Source organism: Psammomys obesus, unplaced genomic scaffold (genome assembly GCF_907164565.1).
Source record: "Psammomys obesus unplaced genomic scaffold, mPsaObe1.curated_primary_1811, whole genome shotgun sequence".
Lineage (NCBI taxonomy): Eukaryota > Metazoa > Chordata > Mammalia > Rodentia > Muridae > Psammomys > Psammomys obesus.
Genome location: NW_026596085.1, coordinates 14,095,383 through 14,119,553, shown reverse-complemented (window position 1 = coordinate 14,119,553; position 24,171 = coordinate 14,095,383). Strand labels below are relative to the sequence as shown.

Below are 24,171 nucleotides of genomic sequence, written 5' to 3'. Positions count from 1 at the left end.
TGTGTGTGTGTGTGTGTGTGTGTGTGTGTGTGTGTGTGTGTGTGTGTCAGGGGAGCCGGTACAAAGTTCAAAGTGAATACCACTGAGGGCCCTACCTCCTCCTAGGAAGCACCCATCACTACTCCATGTACAGGGGGGCAGAAGCGCTCATGGCCCAGGGCTGCGGCTGCAGCTTTGTATTCTGCAGCTGTGCAAGCACCGTTTGCTTGGATTTGCTGAAACACGCTCCGAGTGAGAACAAGCAGGAGGAGGTGGGGGTGGGGACCCTAAGAACAGGGTTCAAATTAGGGGTCAAGAATGAACTTGACCTAACAAAAAAATCTCACCCATGAACGCGTCTAGGAAGGACACTCAGCTGCGATGGTGACCACCCCCTCCAGTCCCAGATCTGGACGCTGCTGAACTACCTAGCTGACATCAAAGCTGTCATTCAGGAATGCGCTCCAGGGGAGATGTTGATCTGTGCCGATTAGGTAGCTATTCCCAGGTCTCCCTAAAGTGGAGAGGGGGCGGGGGTGGGGATCCTAGCAATGCCCAGGAGCATTCTGAGTCCCCACTCAGTTCAGAGCTTGGCCACAGGCCCAAAACTTATAGGACCTTAACGACCAGGAAGGGACCCTGGAGACGGACAGGATCCTGTCTCTTCCCACTAAGCACCAAAAGCAGCAAAGGTGTCGCTCTGACCACAGCATACAGCCAATGGCAGGTGCAAGGATGCGTCTCCAGCCATGTGGGGGAGGGGCAGCTCTCCCCACAGGGTCCCATCTGCACAGTGCCTCTGCCTCTGCCCCCCACAGATCATGCACAGCAGTGGGGAGGTCACCAATGCCCAGCGGAGACACAGGGGTGAGCATGGGAATTCAGGGAAACCCACCCCGAGAGTGCTGGTGCACTTGGGATACAAAGGTCAGTGTTCTGGAAGGGCCAGCACAACCTGAACATGGAAGGCAAGGGGCAGTTGGACGTCTAGGCTGCAGCCTTGGGGCAAAAACAACTTTCCACCAGAGAATCTAAAGTGCTCACTACAAATAAGCTCCAAGTCATTGCTGGCTGAGGACACAGACATGAGGATGAGGGAGTCTGCCCTGTGGTGGAACAGTGAATAAAGAGGACATGTGAGAAGTTTAAGGAAGAAACCTAAAGGTTTCCACTGGGAGGGTGCGGGGAAAACAAAAACAAACACAAACTCTCAGAGCCTTCCCAAAGCACTTAACAGTGGATTCAGGGAAGTGCACAGGATATTCGGATGGACAGGAGGGACACCCTCCGACAGGAAAGACTGCAGAACAGGGAGCTAAGAGATGGGGGTGAAGAAACTGAGTCAGGAGGAACAGCATGGCAGTCTGTGGCCACTTACAAGAGCATTTAACAAAACACAAAACAGTGCTGTCCCCCCATCCCACCCCAACGAAGACTGAGAACCCAGGCGTGGAAAACAAGCTTGTATTTGTTTATGGGCTCGAAAAAGTAATGTTTGCTTATGGGGGGGCACGTGTGGAGGCCAGAGGAGAATTCGTTAGAGGTTGGTTCATTCCTTCTACTATGTGGCTACCAGAGATCAAATTCAGGTCCTTAAGCTTGGCAGAGAGTGCCTTTACCCACTGGGCCATCTCACCAGCGGGGCTGAGAAATTAATACTTCCCAGCATGCATCCAGTGCCCACATCTGAAGTCTCCTGTCTTGTTCCTTTCCAACTATGAGATAGTTGCTGAACCCAAGCACAGTACCAGTGCAGAGATGTATCTGTAGGGACACGCCATAGCTTCCCTTTACAAAACCCATGGGATCCAGGTGCTTCGGGCGGGGCACACACACCTTTACAGCCAGGGTGGATTCAGAAACTCAGAAGAGCCATCTAGAATGTGTCCCCCATGAATCCTGTGAGCTTTTCTGACATTAATTGATGCCTTCCTTCTGCGGGCTCCTGCTGAGCCTCCTGTCCTGCAACACAGGAAGCCAACGGCTCTCAGCACAGTTGGGCCAATTCCAACCTCACCATGAGGAGGCCTAGAGCTGGGGCTCAGCTTACCGGGAAGCAAGAAATTAAAGCTGTGTGACGACAGCGTTGCTTTCATGAGCACAATTACCTCCACGCAGAAAAGCGAGCGCTTCAAAGGCAACACGGAGGAGAGGGAAGGAAGGGAATCGAGGAGAGGTAATCAGTCTTAATTAGTTTTATCTCTAGGGAAATAGCACGATGCTTTCAGTTCCCAAAGAGAATCAAATTAGCCTCGTGCCAATCACCACATCTCACTGAGATGACAGATGTGGTCACTGTCCCTTTATCATCCTTCTTGAAATGATGACTTCGCTGATGAAGGGGAAATATGAGAGCCTCAGAAGTCAGTTGATTGCATATAATGGGTGTACCGTCATTGCAGGGGAGCCGAGGATCCATAGATCCCCAGCGGCCTTGCCTACCTGATGCAGCATGGTATCTCTAACAGGTCAACTATGGTACCCCCAGGGATGAAGCCTGGTGCAGAGGCTGTTACAGGGTCCCCTGCTGATGAGGAAAAAGTGGGAAGGGTCCTAAATATCAATTAAAGAAAAAGCATCAAGTACCTGGGTCACTTGCCCACACAGGGTAAAGTATGACTGAACGAACATTGGCCTGGTATACAGCAAACACTGTAAATGTCTGCAGCAGGTGCCCAGCTCAGTAAATGTCGGTGGCATGAATGGGCATGATGGATTCCTCCCTACAACAGTGGCCTCAGCTTCTCTCTCTGAAGCAAGAGTCTACAAAGCTTTCCACATAATGCCATATGACAGGGAGGGACTGGGGAACAAGCTGGCTCATCTTGGTGCTTCTGTCAGGAAAAAGCCCTCCATGCCTTTAGCTGGGTCTCAGAAGACACCCTGAAGCCTGGTGGGGTTAAAAAAGGAAGGGAGGCCATGACTACCTGTATCCTGAGCACAGAATAGACTTGGCTAAATTCAAAGAAGGGAGGAGAGGCAGAGGAGGGGAGCCCCTATAAACATACATACAGACAGACAAACAGACATACACACACACACACACACACACACACACAGATGCACACACACATACATGTATACACAGTGCACATACACACACACTTTGCCCAGCACTTCAGATGCACACCAACAATCAAGGACTCTCCTAGACCCCTGCCTTCCTCCTTCCTGCTCACCGCCAGGCACCTGAGAGGTAGGAATCTGGGATCAGCACTAGCCAGACAGCAGGAAGAACTGCCCACATCCTGTTGGCAGTCAGCCACAGACAGGGAGGGGAACAGTAGAGGGGTGGGCAGCCAAACGTCCTTCTCCCTCCTCCACGTTTCCAGACAATAACCAGCTTGCAATGCCGACATGCTGACAGAACAACCTGGCATCCCATCTCATGGGCCGTGAAGCTGTCCAAGTGGCACCCCCTCCTCCTCCACAGACCCACGGAGAGCATGCTCTCTGTGCTCACTGCCTAGGTGTGCTCTCTCTCTTCCTGCCTCCCCTCCCCACCTGCTAATACCTATAGGCCTCAAGATAGGCACAGTGAGTATGTGCTATGTGCCAATAAGATTCCCACCTAAAAGGACAGAGATTCCTGGGGTGTTCATACTAAAGTCCTTAGTCACAGATTGAAGGATCTCCGAGTCACCCCCGGTATATATTAAGTCCCACCTAACCTCAGGGAACCTTCCAGAAAAATGGTCTGGTCAGCACAGGACCTATTGGGGAACTGGTTTTCCAAGTAGGCTGTAACTGTACAGAACATGGGATCAAAGACCAGAATGAGCTTTGTGGGTGACAATGTTGTTTTATGCTGCTCTCAGATGCCTCTTTATTTGTTTATTTATTTTTTAAAGTGGCATTGGCTGCGTTCAGAGACTGGTCAGGACAGGCTGAGTTAAGAGTATGTTCAGGGGTGGAGAGAGGTGAATTAGCCTTTGTAGCAGTGAGGTATGACTAATAAAACTGTCAATTTCTCTCAGGACCCAGGGGGTTAAAGGCCCAGGATTTTTACCCTAGCCGCACAGTTCGACACTAACCAGTTAAAACTGAGAATCTGGAATAAAAGGCTTTAATTTTAAATCCACTCACCCCTAGCTGAGGCAGGAGGATTGGCATGATTTCAAAGCCAGGCTAGATTTTGGAACCAAACCCTGTCTCAAAACAATAGAACTCACTTAGATGTATACATTGTACCTGATGCATTTGGGTATCAAAAGCAGGTCTCACCTAGAGCCTCCCTCCTAAAATCCTCATGAAAGGGGTGATACAAGTCCCCCAAGAAGGTGAATGAGGCCAGGGAGGCTGGCAGCAAGCAGCTTCTCTTTCTAGCAAAGAAAACTGCCCCCTGAGGATATCTTGAAGTGCATGGAGACGACGCTCGAGTCCAGAGTTAGTCCTCTTACATCATGCCTCTCGGAACCCACAGGCAACCCTCACAACTCACATGTACACCGCGAGTCTCTGCGCAAGCAGAGGGCAGCCCCCGGCAGCCTGTCCCACAGGCTCCAGACACTTACCAGTGAAGTCCTCAAAGCACTCGCAAGTGTAGCCACCCTCACGGCTCCGGCACCGGCCGTTGGCCCCACACGGACTCGAGTAGCAAAGGTCAATTTCCGTCTCGCAGTAGTCCCCGGTGAAGCCTGGTGGGCAGCGGCAGCGCAGGCCAGTGATGGGATGGATGGGCCGGAAGAGCACTGTGGTGGAACTGATAAAGGGCGCCGAACTGTCAAACCTGAGCACGGACACACACTTCATGTAGTTCTCGCAGGGCTCCCTCAGGCAGATGTTGTCATCAAAGGGCAGCACACGCTGGGCAGAGATGGTGGTCAGCAGCGTCCGGTTCAGGTAGATCTGCTCCTGCAGGTCCTCTGACGGGAAGAAGCGGCCACGAGCACCACCGGGGAGCAGCGCCGAGAAGGTGACGTTCAGGATGTTGGAGCTGACGTCTGTGTCATTCTGGATGTTGAAGACGAAGATGTCATCCTTGGTGGTGGACAGCACCGTGGCCACCCCTTCTACAAAGAGGGACAGCAGTGGGGACAGGAACTTCTCCTGCGACATGTTCTCCAGGCGGACAGTGATGCTGTTGGTCAGCATGTCATCTGTAATGATGGTTACACGGAGAGTGCAGAGAGCTGTGACACTGTGGATGCCATCTGTGGGACGCAAGGAGACCTGCGAGTTATTAGGATGCCCAGGACAGGAAATGCACCTACAACCCCCACCAAGAACAGCCTTAGATGTACTCAGCAAAGGAGAAGCCAACCTAGGTACCCCCATTCTCACTCCCTACACTTGAAAGCCTCCTCTTCCGGCCCTATTCTCCTGCTGCCACTGCTGCCACACCCAGCATTCCAATCACATCTCCTAGCATGCCCCTTACTTAGAGAAACCCTCAGTGGCCCCAAACCGCAGAACAGGGTGCTCCAGAGGTCATGCTGATTCAGCCCTTAGCATCTCCTCATTCACATACTTCACTCCAGATATGTGAGACCTGGATCCTGACTGTATCCTTTCTATTCCATCCTTGAAACCTGGACATCTTATCCTGCCCCGACCTCTCCCCTCCCCACCAAAATTCTTCCCATTATCCCCCATTCAGTTCAAGCCCCACCAACAGGTCAGCACTGGTGTCACCAGGTAACAGCTCCATCCAGTATGCCATGTCATGGCTTAACTTATCTGAGCCTTATCCACTTGAATCTTTACATCGCTAGTGTGCATGTAAAAATGTAAATCCATCATCTAAAACTGGATGCTGGATAAACACTGCTTTATAAGGATACTAAAAGCTTCATCTGTATCCACTTCAGAAATGCCAAGGTAATAGGACCATCTGTGCCTCTCCCCTCCCCCCATGGATTGTATCCCTCTGAATTGGTCAGCCCAGAAAGGCCAATGTAAGTATGGTCCAAGGGAGCCAAACTCAATCCCACGCTGGAAGCAGAACTTTGCAACATCATCTACATGGTACTAGTTTTATAGGGATGAAAGGGGCAAGATAAAAGCAGTCATGGAGACTTGAGCCATGGCTCCAGAAAGTGACTGAGGCCAGGGGACATGTGGCAGAAATGGAAGTCCTGCAAGGAGCCTCTAGGATGCCGTGCATGAAGCCGTGAGGATGAAGGGTAAGTTGCAATGGAGGCCCTAAAATGTTAGAAATAAAAGAACCATGGATGTCCACTGAGGATGGCTACAGGGATGGAGTGGAAGTGGACCAAGAGAGAGATTACGTGTACTGTGGACAGCAGGGCTGGAGATACGAGGCCACCTTAACCCTTTGGAGCCCAGATGATTCTACCACAAACCCTATAAGCTAGACTCAGAGTTGAAGGATCTAGAGCATCAGTCTTGCTTTGGTCCAATCATTCCCTGCTGCATCTCCATCCTTCCCTTTTGGAATGGAATGTTCACACTGTGTCATTGTATATTAGAAGTACATAACTTGTTTCTTGATAGTTCCAGGAGTTCATGGCTAAGGGATTACTGGAGTCTCAAAAAAGACTCCTCTGAGCCAGGTGGTGGCAGCGTACTCCTTTAAACCCAGCACTGGGGAGGCAGAGGCAGGAGGATCTCTGAGTTCTGAATTTAAGGCCAGCTTACAAAGCAAGTTCCAGGACAGCTAAGGTTACACAGAGAAACCCTGTCTCAAAAAACAAAAACAAAACAAAACAAAAAACAAAGAAAAAAGAAGAGAAAAAGAGAGAGAGAGAGTACATACTTCCACTTTTGAACTGTGTTGGAATTATCCAAAACTATGGGGACCTTTGAGGTTAGACTGAATGCATTTTACATTACGAGATGGTCACGGACCTATGGGAGAAAGGAGTTGAAGGTTATGGCTTTTAAGTGACATGTAGTATCAGATCGATAGGGGTAGATTTGTGATAGGTTTCTTTGTTTGGTTGGGTTTTTGTTGTTGTTGTTTTTTGAGACATGGTTTCTCTGTAGCCCTGGCTGTCCTGGAACTCGTTCTGTTCCAGTTTGAGGTTAGCCTCAACTCAGAGATCCACCTGCCTCGGGGATCTGCCAAGGGCTGGGATAAAGGTATGCGCAATCACTGCCCAGCTGGACTTGTGACAGTTGATATTGTCGACTTGACAGTATCTGGCTGACCTGGAAGCCAAGCCTTGTTGTGTGTGTGTAAAGGATTACATTAGATTAACTGAGGAAGGAAATCTCACCCTAAAATGGAAGGCATAAAAAAAGGAAGCAGCAAGTTAGACACCAACTCTCCTCCCTGCTTGCTGACTACAGATGCTCACCAGCCAACACTGGTGCCAGCTGCCAACATACCTTCCCCACTGTGATGGACTGATAGTCCCACAAACCGTGAGCCAGAATAACCTCCTCCTCCTCCCTTAAGAAACAGAAGGTCACAAAATGGCAGACACTGGATGCCGGCCTGTACCATAAACACACTGTGATGACAGGTACTTGGGATTCCAGAACCAAGTAAGAGGACCTTAGCTGTGAACCGAAGCACAAAGCAGGAAACAGGTGTATGAGGGGCTGACCACTGGAGCCTTCAGGACATCCATGGTGACTGGTGGCTCCCAGGCATAGGACACCAATGGAGGACTCATTCTAGGTGGCTTCCTCCTTGCCTCGCCTGTCCTGAAAGGACTCTAGCCAGCCTGAGTATGGCAAACATGGCTCTGGAGGGTCTTCTCCCCGACTTCCCTCTACCTAGCTAAAAATGGTCAGATTCTATTCCTTAAAGCTAACCCCTAAGGTCCATTCCCTTATTTGTCCATTTTCTGAGGCTGATGACCAGGGTCCCGCTATCAAAATTATTAAAGTCCAGCAATCAAACCCCCCCTTGGGCTCATCTAATTAACATGTCCCATTAACATCAAACACTTCATTCTAACATGGGTTTTCCCCTTTTACCTTTATAAACCGTCATTTTCCTATAGGCTTCATCTGTCTCCTCTCTATCCAGAGGCTGTCCTTTGTTCCCCTCTCTGAGACAAATATCCCTTTCCCTTCTCCTCCCCTTCTCCCTCATCCTCCATCCCCTGTCCTTATCTCTTATTCCTTGTTCTTTGTCCTTCTGGGGCAAATACATCCCCTTTGTGCTGAGACCTTGGTTTTGGGGTATCCTGAATATTGCCTTGCGAACCCTACCACATAGCTCGCTGTAGCTGCACCATAAGCCCTGCCTTGGTTTTCCTGGGCCTAGGCCCTTTTCCCCACTTGGTTCTGGGAAGTGGTGTGACATCCTGGAGATCACCGAGAGGTTGTCATCAGGTGACAAAGCCCAGAGGCCATCCTTTCCTGACAAGGCAGAGCAGCAGCAAGGAGCCATAGTGGGAGCAGGGAATACCCACAGCAACTTCAGTGCCCCAGCGCCATTCCTCCTGGGCACCAGGAGCCACAGTTATGTGACTTATGGTCCAAGAGGGAGCACGAGTCATGTGTGTTATCCTCACAGTGAAGAAACATCACCATTCCAAAGTCACAGCTGAACTGAGGTACTTTGGTTACCGCAGCAAGCCTGGGTTTAACAGCACTGGCCCTGTCCCCGTTTGACAGATGAGGAAAACGACATACAGAGATGTGAAGTCTAGGCTCAGGAGCGTAGCTGGAGGGACAGAAGGGAGGCCAGCTTCTCCCAGCTATACCCCAAGCCACTTGGTGGCTCACAGCCAGGCTCAAGGTTCCCTTCAGCCCTCACGAGGACTTGAGGCTGAGCCTAGAACGTGCAAGTGGCCCTGGTGCTGCTTCAACACAAGGAGGGCGGGCAGCCTACCTCCCATAGTAACATCCACTGAGCTCATGAGGCACCCGAGGAATGGAGTCTGCAGACAGAACACAGGACAGGGGCTTTGCCAGGCTGGGGGACACCGAAGCAGGGAGTGGGCATTTGACAGGTGCAGGGAAGTGAGGGAACAAAAACATTCCGAAGACGGAGGTTTGGAATGGCTCACAAGACCGGAAGGCACTTGCCATGAAGCCTGATGTCTTGAGACCCACATGGTGTGGGCAGCACTGACTCCTCCTGCAAGTTGACCTGATCTCCACACGAAAGTTGCAGAAAGTCTTCAAAGCTATTCAATATATATATATATATATATATATATATATATATATATATAGAGAGAGAGAGAGAGAGAGAGAGAGAGAGAGACAGGGTTTCTCTGTTTAGCCTTGGCTGTCTCTCTCCCGGTAGACCAGGCCAGCCTTGAACTCAAGAGAGATCTGCCTGCCTCTGCTTCCTGAATGCTCGGATTAAAGGTGTACACCACCTAAAATAAAATAAAATAAAACAAGAAAAGGTGTACACCACCACCGTCCAGCACATAATATATATTTTTTTTAATCAGAGAAAGAATGTGATGGGGGTAGACAGATGGCTCAATGGTTACAGCACGGGCTGCTCTTGCAGAGGACCTGGACTCAGTTCCCAGTGCCCAGATAGCAGCTCACAACCATCTGTAACTCCATTTCTGGGGGATTCTGCAGCTCCACCTGGCCCTGTGAGCACCAGCTACTGATGTGGTGAACAAGGCAAAACATCCATACACAAAAACCAAACCAAAATAAACTCTCAACCGAATGTAAACATTCTTAATGACACCGAGATGTATTTTTAAATGATTATGGCTTACGTGTATTTAACAACATTTAAAAAAAAAATTCTAAAAGCCTGGTTATAACCCAGGGATATCACTAGGCTACATACAGCGTTCATATAGCTCTAGATCTGCCTGCCTCAGTTTCTTTCCACCATCATCCTCACACCTGTTCACAGTGGATGTTGTAAAATGCAGCTACATCACCCCATTTCCCTGTGGCTGCTAATGGCACCTAGAATAAAAATCCATGTCCTGAACCCCACCTATGGTACTTCACAGTCTGTGCCCATGGCTCTTCCTCATCGTCATAGCAACACTTCCTGCCATCTTGGTCTCTCAGTCCACCTTAGCAACTTGGTGTATATTTTAAGTTGTTGTTGTTTTTAACCTGGAGTGCTGTATTCCTCATCATCCATTGGCTGTCCCCTCAAAGCCCAAGGCTCAGCCACCTGTACCTCACTGAGGACCCTCTACTCTGAGCATCCTCTTACCACACCTGTCCCTCACTGGGGGCATCCATGCAAGCATCCTCCCAGGGTCTCCATGCTGAACACCCCTACATCCCAGCTTCTGCTCCTGCTCAGGAATGGTCACAGTCTCACATACTTCAACTGTTTACGCCCGAGAGTCCCTATTAAGAACTTTCTCAGTCCTTCTGTAAGTACTGTGTGCACTGGTAATTTTTAGAACAGTCCCCAGGACTCAGAACCTTCTGGATAGACAAATGTAGATGAAGGGGGGGAGGGCTGAGAACAGAAGCCTACTGCCTCCTCCACTCCAACACTGACATATGCACAAACAACATCCAGAAAATGCTTTCCACCAAGCCATGTTTTTGTAGCTGTTTGATTTGGTTTTGTCACAGTAGTTTGAGGATGACAGTGCTTGCTTCCTGGTAGCAGCTGTCACAAAACATTTTTTCCTGGTTTTTTTGTTTGTTTTGTTTTGAGGCACGATTTCTCTATGAAGCCCTGGATAACATGGAACTCCCTCTGTAGACCAGGCTGGCCTCAAACTCAGAGATCTGCCTGCCTCTGCCACCCAAGTGCTGGCTACAAAACATTCTTTAACCACACAGGGATTCATCTGTCCCGGCCTAGGATTTTAAAGGTTATATGATTTTAAGTTTAAAGCCCAGGCCCTCTTCCTCATTGTGCATTGGATTATCTGGATCCAGGGTGGAGCGAGGACTCCAAGCCTCAGCCCAAAAAGGCACAGCATAGAGAAACTCATGAGAACAAGGAGCCCCAGCCTAGGGGCGCCAATTCTCATTCAGGGACAAAGCAGACACAACCCCCCAAACAGCTTTTGCTACTGACTTGTGATGGATGGCGTGCCTACTTGCTGCCGGCCCTGATGTTAACTTCTCAAAGGTTGTGAACCCAGAGATGTATGTGAATTCAGTGATTTGGGTTGGGCTTCTGAGCCAACCTACAATTTTCAAAAGCTTTTGGGGACATGAACCTAAATGTCTGTCACCATGGCATCCCTGAAATGAAGGACAGGCCACCCTGAGATGGAACAGCATCTCAGGGTGCTGAAAATAAGATGGGGACAAATACCAGTTAACAGGGAAAATCTAGATAATATATTAGAAGGGAGGGAAAAAACCGCTTTTACACAAGATAAAACAAGACTCCATCTGCTCAGGGGTCCAGAGAACTCAACCTGGGTATTGTCTGCCACATAGATAATGGTTCTGTCTGTGCCATTGACTTTAAATAAACTCTACTCCAGAGCACCTTTAGGCTTGCTTAAAATGTGTGGAGAGAGAAGTTCTGAAGATCGCACACCCACTCTCCCATTAACCCACATCACTACATTAATGGGGAACAATTATCATCATTTACAGGGGCATCAGGGCCTACAACCACAGCTCACACTGCCCTCAGCGGTCCTCTGTTTTTACGGATTGTCCTTCTCCTGTCCAGGTCCCCACCCAAAATCCCAGATGATATTCAGGCATACATCCTCTGGGCTGTGGCAGTATCTCAGGCTCTCTGTGCCCCTAGGCCCTGGCAGTTTGAGTAAATGACACTGTTTGAGCCTTTAAAGGCATGGATGCAGAGAGCTAACCTTTTCTCTTCTTCTTACCTTCTCCTGTTTGTTTTTATGATGATTGACTTTGGAAAGCTCTGGGCTTATATAGCTCCCCAGACCAACGCTGAGGGCTTTTCCCCCACAGCTGTGAGAATGGTGCAGGAACCAACCACAGCTGCCACTGGCTTTGCAGCACCCTCAAGCAGCCCGATGTAACAGCCACCACTTTCTCGGGAGTCACTGCACTGCCCCACACAGCAGGAAGGAGGCAGAGGAGGTAGCAGACAGAACACTAAGCTGTAGTATGGCTGCCAGCAATCAGGGGCTCTCAATGCTTGGAAGAACTTTCTATATCTCCCCAGTGAGGGACTGTTGCCTGATCTTTTCACATCAGTGAGGAGCAATAGCAAAAGGATGGAGGGTAGCCATAACTGTCCCAGTGGCAGACCTACCTCTTTGGGAGCTAACCCCTTCTCCCAGTGTGGAATGGAAGCAGGGGTCAGAGCTACAGCTTTGGAACCCAGTGCAGGTAAAATCACTAAGGGCAAGAGGCAGAGTAGCCATCACCAGAAAGGATGGAGTTTGCTTCCCTGAAGTAGACATGCAATGAAGAAAAGGTGGCAGGCAAGCCTGGCAAGTTAGAAGGAAGAGGGAGTCCCTGCCCTCAAAGGGCTATGGCATAACTGTGGCCAAGCAACTTACAACAGCACAATTACCCTCTTCAGATTGAGACCAAACCCTAGAATCTATAAGTGGGCAGAGTATAGCAGTCCCTCTGGTTCCCTGCAATTCCAGGATTTAGGAGACTGAGGAAGTAGGATGATCATAAGATTGAAATCAGCATGAGTTACAGGTACCAGCCAGGACTACAGGGTGGGACCTTGTTCAGGGACACCAGTCACTGCACAAGGGTACCCGAGCCCCGCATAATGCAGGCTGTTTTCAGCTAACACCCCAATGTGAGGCTCTTGCTGGACATGAGTTGGAGAGCATCCTTTAGCATAGAATACATGAGACCATGGGGTCACTGGAAGACAAGACCACAGAGGCAGGAGACTGAAGCCCCCTGGCTGCTGTTGGCCTTGTGGAATTTTGATGCGAGGCAGGTAGAAGGGAGTAACTATAGGGACAAGTCCTCCTCAAGGTGGACAGGATCATAAAGAGCTCCTCACTGGCCTCTACAGCTGAGGACAGTATAGCACAGAGATCTGAGTATGCCCAGCTGGGCCGCTCCTCACTGCCAGACTTACAGGCCCCACCAGTGGCGGGTAGAGTGGATGGAGGAGCTGGCAGGAAGACCTCAGTCTTGCCCCCTGGAAACTAGGAGTGGGAAAGGACAGCCTCTGACCTGTTAGACAACAGAGAACTGGAGGACAATTCAGTAAGACAGAACCACAGACAGCTTGAATGGGAGCCAGTGCCACCTACACTGAGGTCTCAGTGTGGGACCTCATCCCCTTTTCTATCTCTAAACTGTGATGGCCTTGACATTTAGCGAGGGCCAATGCAGCCATCAGCAGATTATAGCCAGGTGCTGCGCTCCTGACCCCAGTGCCTGTATTCTCCAGGACCCTATAGGCTCAAAGCCTTGGGAGCTGTGGCTCTCTGTGTCTCTCCCTGGAGTCGGGGAGATCTTTTGAGTCCAGATTGAGGCTAGACAGCAGGTACTATTTGGCTCCTGCCCTGAGGGCATCTCCAGGTTTTGTTTTATCCTAACACCCCCCCCAGCCCGTCCCCCAAACAAAAGCTGAATGTCATGGGACAAGGTGACAGACGCTCTCGGTGTAGTCAGTGCTTAGGTGGTGGGGCATGGTCAGGCCTGGTAATCGCGGGACAGTGCTCCACAGCCCCAACCTCAGGATGAAGGCTGATGGCGCAGCAGGAATGGTTCCACACACCTGTGCCATGACAACCAGGCCACCTGCTCTGACTCTGTTCTGGAAACACCGACGATCACCCTGCAGCCAGCCTGCAGGGTTCCACAGGGCTCTACAGCTGCATCTGTTGCCAGGGGTCCAGGGGACAGCGCCAGTTGCCCTTCCTCCCCTCCCCAGCTAGCCTGTCTTCACTGGTCTCTCCTGGTGACCCCTCCCCCATTCGCTCACACTTAGGGTCTCTTCTGGTCTGGGACCCATGTCCTATCTTTCCATTGCTGGAGCTGGAGAAGGGATCTCCACACACCCTCTCTCCTACTGGTCTCTCTGAATCTTTGCACCAAACAAATCCCTGGAAGGCAGAACAAAATCTACCGCAACCGGGGCCAGATGCCTCCATCTCCACGCACTTCTCAGCGCTCAGATTCTGACGCCTGCTCTGAGTCACACTTCTGCAGGGAAACCTGTATTCCAGCCTTAGAACGCTGGCCACAATTAATACTCACCACTCTAACATGAGAGCCTTTTAATTTAGAATGTCTTTAGGCTCCACCCCCACACCAATCCTGGGTCCTCTACCACCTGTACCTGTACCACCACCACCACCACCACCCCCGTTGCTGCTGAGAGGAGGCAGCCAGGTCTCAGCACAAAGTGTCCATCAGGCCATCTGGCATCTCCCATCTGTGGGTGACCTCCCCCTGGCCTACCCCCCAGCTCCTGTCAGGCAGCTGGTCAGCAAACATCTGCTTGCCCAAGAGTCTAGGGCCCGCCAGCATGGTGGCCTGGCCCTCCTTCCTAACCTTAACTTCCACCTACCTCTAGAACAGCCACTGGGGCAATTCCTTATTTAAGTGTCAGAACACACACTCCGGGTCACAGGGAAAAGCAGTCCCAAGGTTACTCTTACTGCTGGGTTTATAATAGACCCTTCCTACTGTCCGGAAGGACAATGACTTGCCAGGGGACAGAGGCAATTCCTGGACATCCCGGATGGCCTGGCTGATTCCAGTCCTCTGCACTTTACGGCAGGAACAGGAGTTCCCGTAGGCTGTCCCATTCCTGAGAATCCAAGGATAGCGATGAGCTCATATCCATATAGGCTTGGTGGCACAGTGCCCCAAAGTACTGGGTGTGTGGTGTTTAAGAGGCAAAACTGCCACCTGCCAACCTACACTGACAGTCTGTCACTACAGCACCCTCAGTCTCCACCATGAGGGTCTCCTGTTGTAGCCTGGATGGCCAGAACCCACAGTTCTGGAAGGGCTGAGCACATGGCTTGCCACAACCAGTTAGCATGGGCCACACACACTGACCCTCTGTACTGGGAACATGTAGGCAGCAAAAAACCAAGCAGTTACCACATTCTTTACTGGACAATCCTCTGAATGGCAGTGCCAGAGAAGACTCTTAAGAAAGTTAAATTTCGTGTCGGCAATCTTAGTCCCATGTCTCGGACAGCCCAGGTCAGGAACTGACAACCTGCCATCCATCCTGACCTCTGGTTCGCTCCACAGGGAACCAGGTCAGCTGTCCCTGTCAGGTATAAGCCCTTTAGCATGTCTGCTAAGGGAGTTAGGCAGGGCGGCATGTGGCCTCACTGGGATGCCGGGAGAAGTCAGGCATAGAAGGCAGACTCCAGCCCATGTCTGTGCATGCAGACAACGTTCTCTGCTGCCGCCACCACTATGAACAAGCCTAACGCGCACATGTGAGGACACTTCCCCCCTAAAACTTGCAGAACTTCAGGCAGCTTCGGGCTGCAGGGCTCCCCCAGTGGGTGTGGCCTGTGATTTACTAGCAGCAGGTCCTTTCGTAGCCAGGCTTGGAATCGTCAGCCAAGAGCGCTGTGGTGAGCTCCTGAAACCTCAAAGCTTCAAGTCCACTCATCCAAACAAAACACCCACTTCTCTCCACGCCCATTCAGTCGCCAAGACACTGTTACCTAGCACCTCGCTCTATTCTTAAACTCTTCACACTGTAAATGTCAAGGAAGTGCTTTCTCTCAAGACCTAGAGGAGAAACAACACCCCCCCCCCAGGCCATTGGTATCGGAGGGCTCAAGAAAGATACAACACGATCTAGAGAAGTCGGCTTCCAGTAGCACAAGAAACGAAGAAACTTCGAAGGAAGCAAGAAATGACCTCTTCATTGGTTTTCAACCTGCAGGTCATGCCCTGCACATCAGATGTTTACATTGCAATTCGTAACAGTAGCAAGATTACAGTTATGAAGTAGCAACGAAAATAATTTTACGGTTGAGGAACTGTATTAAAGGGTCGCAGCATTAGGAAGGTTGAGGACCGCTGGGCTACATGGAACCTGAGGGTCCTCAGGCTCGGCAGTCAAAGCCAACATAAGTCTTCCGGAAAAGAGGTCCCCAAAGAGGCCAGATTCAGAGGCAGTCGGTAAATGGAGGTTGCTGAGCTGGTGGCCTGGGAGGTTATATTTTACAGTAATAGCGCCTATCTAACAAGAGGAAGATGAGTATTCTGGGGGTGGACAATGGTGCCAGCTGCACACCAGCGACGGTGAAGTAAATGTCCTCGGGCCATCCATTCAAAAGTCGTTAAAGCATGGCTGGAGAGATGACTCAGCAGGTGTAGGTGCTCGCCACCAAGTCTGACAGCCCCAGTTGGATCCCCAGGGCCTACGTGTTGGGAGGAGAGAACCGATGCCTATAAGCAGTCCTATGGCCTCCCTGTGTACGCATGCGTGTGTGTACCAGCCCCACATATGCACATGCCCACATACATGTAATAGGAAATGGCTAAAGTGGCAAAGCTTAAGTCACGTAAAGCATTCCACTATTTAAAAAAAAAAAACAAAACGGAAAAACGAACAAACAACTAGATGGGGAAGGAGAAAATAAATGAGACAAAGGTATCTGGAGCCCTCCGCTCAGATCCCACGCTGATTATTTTCAGGAAAGCCACATGGCCTTCGGCAACATTGCTCTAGAAATGTTCTCTTTGAAAACTGCCATCTGCTTGGCCAGCTGAGGAAGGCAGGAGGAGGCTAAGAGTTCAGAGCCACCCAGGCCTTCATAGAGAGTACCAATTCAATCAGGGATACAGGGTGAGATACTGCATGAAAAGAGAGAGAAAAGAACAGGGCGTGGTGGTGCACGCCTGTAATTCCAGCACTTGGGGAGCCAGAGACAGGCACATCTTGAGTCTGAGGCCAGTCTACAAAGCAAGTCCAAGACAGCCTCTGGGCCTGCAGTTACAGGTGGCGTGAGTCCTCCTCTGAAAGAGCTGTATGCACTCAACCTATGAGCCACCCCTCCAGCCCTTCAAATCTAACTTTGAAAAGCTTTCTGAAAGGAGTTGCAAGTGTGATTCTTAATACAGATTGTTTTATTTTAGTATGATTACCCAAAAGAAGAAAACTTCCTTCAATGACTTCCTTAAAATCCAGATGGAGAATGAAGTCAAGGGGAGATAAAGAGACTTATTGTCTGCGGCAAAGCTACCTTCTCTCTCAAAGAGCTTGGTAGCCACCTGCTAACCATGGGGTTACCAAACTCACTGGCTGTTGGAATGCTGAGTTACGGCTCACACAGAGCCAAAGCCACCACCATCTGTTTATATAGCTTACTAGACATTGTGCAAGAAACCCATTGGCAGGTGCAGTCGGTGCCCACGGGAAAGCCACGCCAAGGCTTTGGTTAGAATCACACAGAGAGTCGGTTGGGGGAGCTTACGCTGTCCCCACTCATTTTATCCCCAGTGCCCATGAAGAACGTGTACGAATTCTTCTGCTGAAAGGGCCCAAAGTCAGAGTCCCCTAACCTCCCTTCTGGTAGGACATCAAATGATGTCAAAGGGCAGGGCTGACACTGGTAACTGCAGGTGGTGGCTCCCTGTGGACATTTTGAAGAGTACCTGGCTTCTCCCCAGTACCCACGCCTCTCTCTGCATTGACACAACCAAAGCCATATCCATTGTCCAATGTCTGTGGGGGCAGAATCATACCCAGCAACCACCCTGCTCTGGGAAACGTAAGCCATGGAGACTCTTCTAGCTTAGGCTCTCAGAGCACCCAGAGCCTAGGAGGCAGCAGAGCTGGGGACTCCTGGCTCGGAGCCCTAGATGCTGCCAGCTCAGCCCATGTGGGGCCTCCACATCTCCTAGCAGCACTGTCTGGGGCTCCCTCTGCCAGCTGGGCCCCAAAGGTGACACTGGCTGGGGCTGACGCGGAGGGGTATCCAGCTTCCCCCCTCCCTGCCACATTCAGAAAGCCACCTTTCTACCTCCTCCTAGTAAAATGGGTGAAGCTCCCCCAGGCAAAGATTAACCAACAATGAGGGCTTAAGTGAGCGCCTGGTTTTAAGCCAGATGACGCCATCCAGCATAACAAGGTGCCCTGAGCACTTGCCAGTGGATGGCCATATGTTCTCCAGCCCCAGACATGCCACCAGCCCAAGAGGGCAATGAACAATAAAGAGGAGAGCTTTTAGTCAACACCCCATCCCGCCCCACCCCACCTCACCCCACCCCTCCCCTGCTAGCTGCATTCTGCAGCCCTGCCAGGCTCTGTCCCACAGAGAAGCAGCCTGCTCTGGACTAGGGCTTTAAGAGTCTTCTGAACATTCCTGGTTTCTATCTAACTAACCCAGCGAGGCTCCTCATCCATTGAGGATAGAAAGACAGGTTGAGTTCTAGGGACCTGAGAAATGAGCCCTTTACCTTGGAGACGTGGCAAGGAAGAAAGCTAGCATAATTAACAACTGCTTAAAAGCCTTTCTCCCCTTCCAGCTGTCAACCTGCAGTTTTCTCTCACAGAAACCACTTGTACAACACTCTTAGTGGCCCCTGGTTCTACCTCATCAGATTATAATTCCTTTGAAGTCACCTCCAGAGCCACCCTATAGTCCCACTTATCAAGAAGAGATGAGAAAAGTTCAAAGGGATAGCAACCTTTGAATTGTAACATGAGGGCCACCCAAATGGCATAGATGACTACGACACTTAATTGCAACTCCTGAGGAGTCCATATCCACACCTGGGTAAGTCTTACTCTTGGCCTGAGGGTGTCTCTCTGTGCTAAAAGTATCTTTTAGTAAACTGGCTCTCTCTCGGAGCCCAAATCCATGCCCTTTCCAAGTACTGCTCTTTCTCTGACCCTTCTCTCCTTAAAGTGTGTATTAAGATAGCTTTGTTAACCCCCAACTCTGCCTCCTACACTCTCCTCCAAAATCTGCTCTTCCCAACATCAAAACCAGCTGATATCCTGCCAGTCGGTGGTGGTACACACCTTTAATCCCAACATGTGAGGGCAGAGGCAGGAGGATCTTTGTGAATTTGAGGCCAGCATGGTCTACAGATCGAGTTCCAGGACAGCCAAGGCTATGCAAAGAAACCGGTCTCGAAAAACAAACAAAAAAATCCCACATATCCTGGTATGGCCAAGTTCAGGTGCCCCCAAGGCAGCAGCACTGGAGCTGCACCCCTGACACAGCCACCAAGACAGGGAGTTCTGAAGTCCATGACATGCTGAAGGCTTGGTGCCCAGCAGGTGACCAGGTGGGAGGAGCCACGGGGTGGGAGGAGCCACAGAAGATGGGACCTGACTGGAGGAAGTAGGTCATTCTGTTGTGTTCTTGAAGAATATGTATCATGACCCAGCTTCCTCTCCCTATCTCTCTGCTTCCAGGTCACCATAAAGTAAGTAGTCTCCTGCTTCAGCTGCACGCTCCTACTGCCATATTTCTGCCTCACCTCAGGCTCAGGACAACAGAACCAGATGATTCTGAGCGGAAGCCTCTGAAACCATGAGTCAAAATAAACCTTTCCTCTTTTTATGCTGTTTCTCTCAGGTATCTCTCGGGTTGAAGCAGCCAGTACCTCAAAACATGTTCTGCCTACCACAAACATCAAAAGCACAGTCAACAGAGGGACTGTCACAGGAAGGGGAAATCCGGGGTATTGGCCAAAGGCAATGGACCAGTATCCTCATGGGAGATACAACCAAAAATCAGAGAGCAAAAATGCTCTCCAGTGGAGGGATGTCACCAGTCCAAGAAAGCAACAAACAACAAAGACGACAACAAAGGGAAATAAAAATCATCCCCCTGACAGGAAAGGAAGGAGACAGCAGACACAAGGAAGTGACAAGGGAGTCACAGACTCTTCTTTGGTTTTTTAGCCTTATTAACAAAAGAATCTAAACTCATAATCTCACTGCCTAGCCTACTTCTTCCAGGATCCCAACAAAACCTGCCTGTGTCTATTTCCTCATGAGTCAAACCTAGAGTCTTGGCTTTTCTGCCCTCCTGTGAGGAATGCCATGTTTCTGTGACTGCACTTGATCAACAGTACAGGCTCAAGCAGCTGATGCTACGCTGAGGATGAGGCTCGGGACAGACAGAGGCTCGGGGACCCAACTTAGGGAACACAGCTGTCCAGAATGCGCTTGTTGTGTGCAATGAGGCCTGTCAGTCTCCAGACTCTAATGTTTCCTCCAGAGAAAGTAATCATTAGCATACAATTGTAACAAGCACAGGGAACAGAGGCTTTGTTGTACCAACCATGTGCCTATCTTATAATAAGTGAAAGGGCAGCTACAAAGGCGACAGCACCCACAGCACCAGGCACCACAGCCAGGTCAGTAACAACCAGCAGTTACATCAACACAGGGCATCCTGGTTCCTAGATCCATCTACAAGGGCACTGTCCATACCCCTCATGCTGGAAGACCAAAGGAAAAGGCAAGAGGAAGTTGCTAGGAACCAGCTTCAAAGGTGAGGACAGGGCACCAGGAACCACAGCTTGCACACAGCCCAGCAGCTAGACCACTCCCCCTCCTCCCATAAGACCTGAAGAGGACAGGATCATTCCCTAGGGCTCTGCCCAGCCCATAGCAGGCCCCATCATCCTACAGGGACAGAGCTTCCGCAGCATCTAATGGAGACAGGGCCTCAAGCTCTTAGCCACTCAGGGACCCTTCAAGTGACTTCCAGAATAGTTTTACTGTCTAAAACGCAAATACTCCTTCGAGGCTGTTTTAGCCCTAACTCCCCACCCCCACAGGCCAGTCACCCTCATCAAGTCAGAGCCCTCAGCCCAGGACACACCTGAGGGCCCTCAGCCTATTCATCCACTGCAGTACCCAAGTTACCATGGCTGAGAGAGGTAATGGAATGGGCACAACTATCCACATGGCCTCCTCTATCACCAAGGGCATGCAGGTCACCTCCACAACTCCCAGTTTCTTTCAGTCAGGTGAAGGAGGGGTTTCTCTTCTGGGGGAACAGATCAAAGGCTAGCCCAGAGTCTGACTCACAACCTGCTACTGCAGGTTTGGGTGTTTTGGGTTGTTTTTTTCTTTCTTTCTTTCTTTCCTTCCTCGCTAGTTAAATATTTGTTAACAAAATTCCAGGCCTGAATTTCAAAAAGCTGATTTAGCATGGCATTCGAAGAGTGGTACACAAGTAGTTTGGTTTTTTTTTTTTTTTCCAGATTGTTAACTGCAGCCCAGCCAGTGGAAGAAATGAGAGGTTGGTGCCCCACCCCCACCCCTGTGAAAGGGGCTCTTCATGCGAACAGGAAAGTGTGAGTTCTAACATACTATGTCTTTAGGGAGGCATGACCGACTTTCTATGGGTGAGTATTTTAATGTACGTCTTCCAGGCCTTTCTCCCCTCCTCCAGATGGTGGAATTAGTTGCCTGTATTCAAAGGCGGGAACAAAAGCCTTTTCCCACCTCAAACTAGCCCCTGCCTCTAGACAAGCTCTATGTCACAGCGGTTTCTGGGTCCTCTCCTTGGTCTTTGTTGCCACCAGACTCCTTCTTCATGAAACTAATGAGATGGACCTATTTTGAGGTCAGCCAGCGCGAAGATCCAAGCATGGACTTGGACCCCCCCCTTGTGTGGGCTGGCGGCTGGGGTGGGCAGAGTGCCCACACCACTCAGCAGCTTCACCCAGCTCATTAGCAGGACTTGAGGAGCTGAGGGAGCACAGCGGCGAAGGCGAAGGCAGAGTCTGGCAGCCAGCGCCTCCCCGTCCACGGCTTACCCTCACTGAGTGCCTCTCTGCAGCTACTGCTCAAAGACAAAGCAAGGCTTCTCTTTCACATTCACCCACGTGGGCTGGTCCACGAGGCACTGCCTTAGGGCCCCTCTGCTATCCCAGCTATGGGCTGCTCAGGGATGCTCTTGAGGTGAGGAGCATGCAAGATGGGATGGGGGGTAGGGGAGGGAAAGGGGGCGGGGCATCTGTTGCTTCCAAGAGCCAACTTCTGGGCAGCACTTTTGCTTGTTTTGTCTTGCCACGACTACAAATGACATTTACAGGCTTGGGTGGCACTCTGTAACCAACTCTTAACTTGCTACAGGGCTCTAACGCTATCTGCAGTCGCATGCATTCCAGAAAGGGTCTGTGGAGGTCTCTTAGAAGCCCATGTCCCTCACCCTTACCTGCCTGCTTCAACTCCAGGAAGTCTGACAGGTCTCTCCTGTCTTTCTCTCTGTACCATCTGGCTCTGGAGGAGGAGGGGGGGTTCCCTCCAACTGTGTATTCCTTTGCTGAGTCCCTTGTGCACATGGCCTCTAGCCTTCACACCGAGACTTGCACCCACTCACACCATGTCAGCTTGCAAACCCCTCCAGCAGCGCCTCCAGCCTGAGTTTGAACAGATGGAAGAGATTAATATCCAATATCCTCTTACTAAGAGGATAAGGGAAGATTTAGCAGAAACAAATTGGATTTCCCTCTCCGAACTCCCCGAGGATCTTGAAAATGGTGGGTACGTTTGCTCCGTAATTACTGCAGCTGGCTCCGGGTACACTCATTCACAATTAAAAATTACCTGGCATAAAGTCTTTCGAGATTCTAATCTGCAACCTAAACTCAAAGGAACCCTAATTAAAAATGTCATCACTCATTAATTCAACAAATATCTGCAGCACTGTGTGTGCCAGGTGAGGCGTCAGGGTGCCAAGAGGAAACCTAACAGTGGTGCCCTCAAGATGGCCTCAGCCTGCTAGGGGCAGATAAGCCACACAGTGACCTGGTAGGAAGAGCCGTGGGGGAGCGCAAGGCAAGAGAGGAGCTGTGTGCTAGTGGGAGGTGGGGGAGGCTAGTGAGGATGATGGGGTGGTGGGGAGGGTACCAGGGCGCATGTGGGAGGAATGAAAGATGACTGCTCTCGGTTTCGCTTCAAGCTGCATGCAAGGCCACCAGGGGCTGGGCAGCAGCTGCGTGAACACGGAAATCATGCTCAATGTGTGGTCAATTCCTGATGGGGACTGGGAGTCCACGCTGTGATACCAAAAACTAATAACAACACAAACGAAGTCTTCCGGGCAGAACCGAGAGATGCACAGCAAACCTATGCCCTCCTCCCAACTCAGCCTCTCAGGGACTTGGGGACAACTGGAATGACAGTCCCACTTAGCAGCCCATGCGTTCTGCCTTGGAGTCCCTGGGTACACTGCCCACCCCCAGCCCCCGGTGCCGATGAAATGTGCACCTGGAAAGTTCAGATACCTGTGTGCATGCCTGAGCTGGAGACGGCTCATGGAAGGCGGCTTGAATCATTCACACCTGAGTCAGGGATTCTGCCCAGGCCTGAGAAGTCAGGCAATGCCACGTGAGACTGGCCACGGGTCCCAGAACAAACATCCCATCCCAGCTTCACACTGCAAACCTTGCAGAAACCATTTCTTTAGAACACTGGTGAGCCGCTCCCTTTAGCAAACATCACTCAGGGCCAAGGAGTAAGAAGGGGTGAGCTAGCCGGGGCCACAGCACCCACACCCACTGCCAGGCGGGGCACTTCGTTGCTGGTTATAAACACCGATGAGATGGCCAGTGTCAGCACCTTCATTCTGCCAAAGCGAATACTCAGTTTCAGTTGTCACCATCCCGGGACTGGGTAAGAGCATTTTCATTGCTCCGTATTCTTAAGCCAACATATGGCTGCTGTCCCTGGTTCCTCCAATCTTCGCAGCCAAATAAGCTGGCTGGTAATTATATCGAGACCATTTCTTCCCGGCTCAGTGGCATGAGGGGTGCTGTGACCACGGTATGTTTACCTATTAACTCAAGCGAGGCTTTCCCACCCTCTGTTCCAGGCGGAGGGAGTCTACCTTAGCACTGCCAAGCATTTGCTAGTAAGCCAGAGAAGGCCTGGTACGTGTGCAGGTACCCCTTCTCAATGGTTTAGACCCCCAAGGAGTACGGGGGCCCCTGACTGTTCTCAACACAAAGATGAGACAGGGCCCACACTGGGGCAGCCTTGACTTTAAGAAATCCACTTCTTTCTTTCCTGTGACCCCCACACTGCAAGAACTGTGAACCCCCATGGCCAAAAGTGCTGTCCAGCTCACATGCAAACTGGCCCTGTCCCAGAGTCCGAGCCTCCACACTCTGGCCATGGTGCCCACACACAGGACTGCAGATCAAGGAAGTGTCCCTGTGTAAAGACCCTGCCAAGAGGTAAGTGAGTCCCCCAAGTCCCCTAAGAGTGAGGTTCAAGGCCTTCGTGTCTAGGCAGAGGTATACTATTCTAGTTTTCTTTCTGTTGCTGTTAAAGACCACCACCAAAAGCAGCTTGGAGGGGGAAAGGTCTATTTACCTTACACATCCCAAGTACCAGAGGCTGTGGAGAAGGCTGCCTCCTGGCTTGCTCTCCAAGTCTTACTCAGCTTGCATTTTATACAACCCGGGACACCTGCTCAGGGTTGAATGCCC

The 24,171-nt window shown here is 50.7% G+C and overlaps 1 protein-coding gene across 1 annotated transcript in view; it reads right to left on the bottom strand.

The window, feature by feature from the left end:
• Celsr1 (cadherin EGF LAG seven-pass G-type receptor 1) overlaps positions 1–24,171 on the bottom strand; it is a 130,980-nt gene that overhangs the window by 68,254 nt on the left and 38,555 nt on the right. Inside the window, exon 2 of the mRNA XM_055627159.1 lies at positions 4,494–5,132. Coding sequence (XP_055483134.1) covers positions 4,494–5,132 — 639 coding nt within the window. The remainder of the gene's footprint in view (positions 1–4,493; positions 5,133–24,171) is intronic.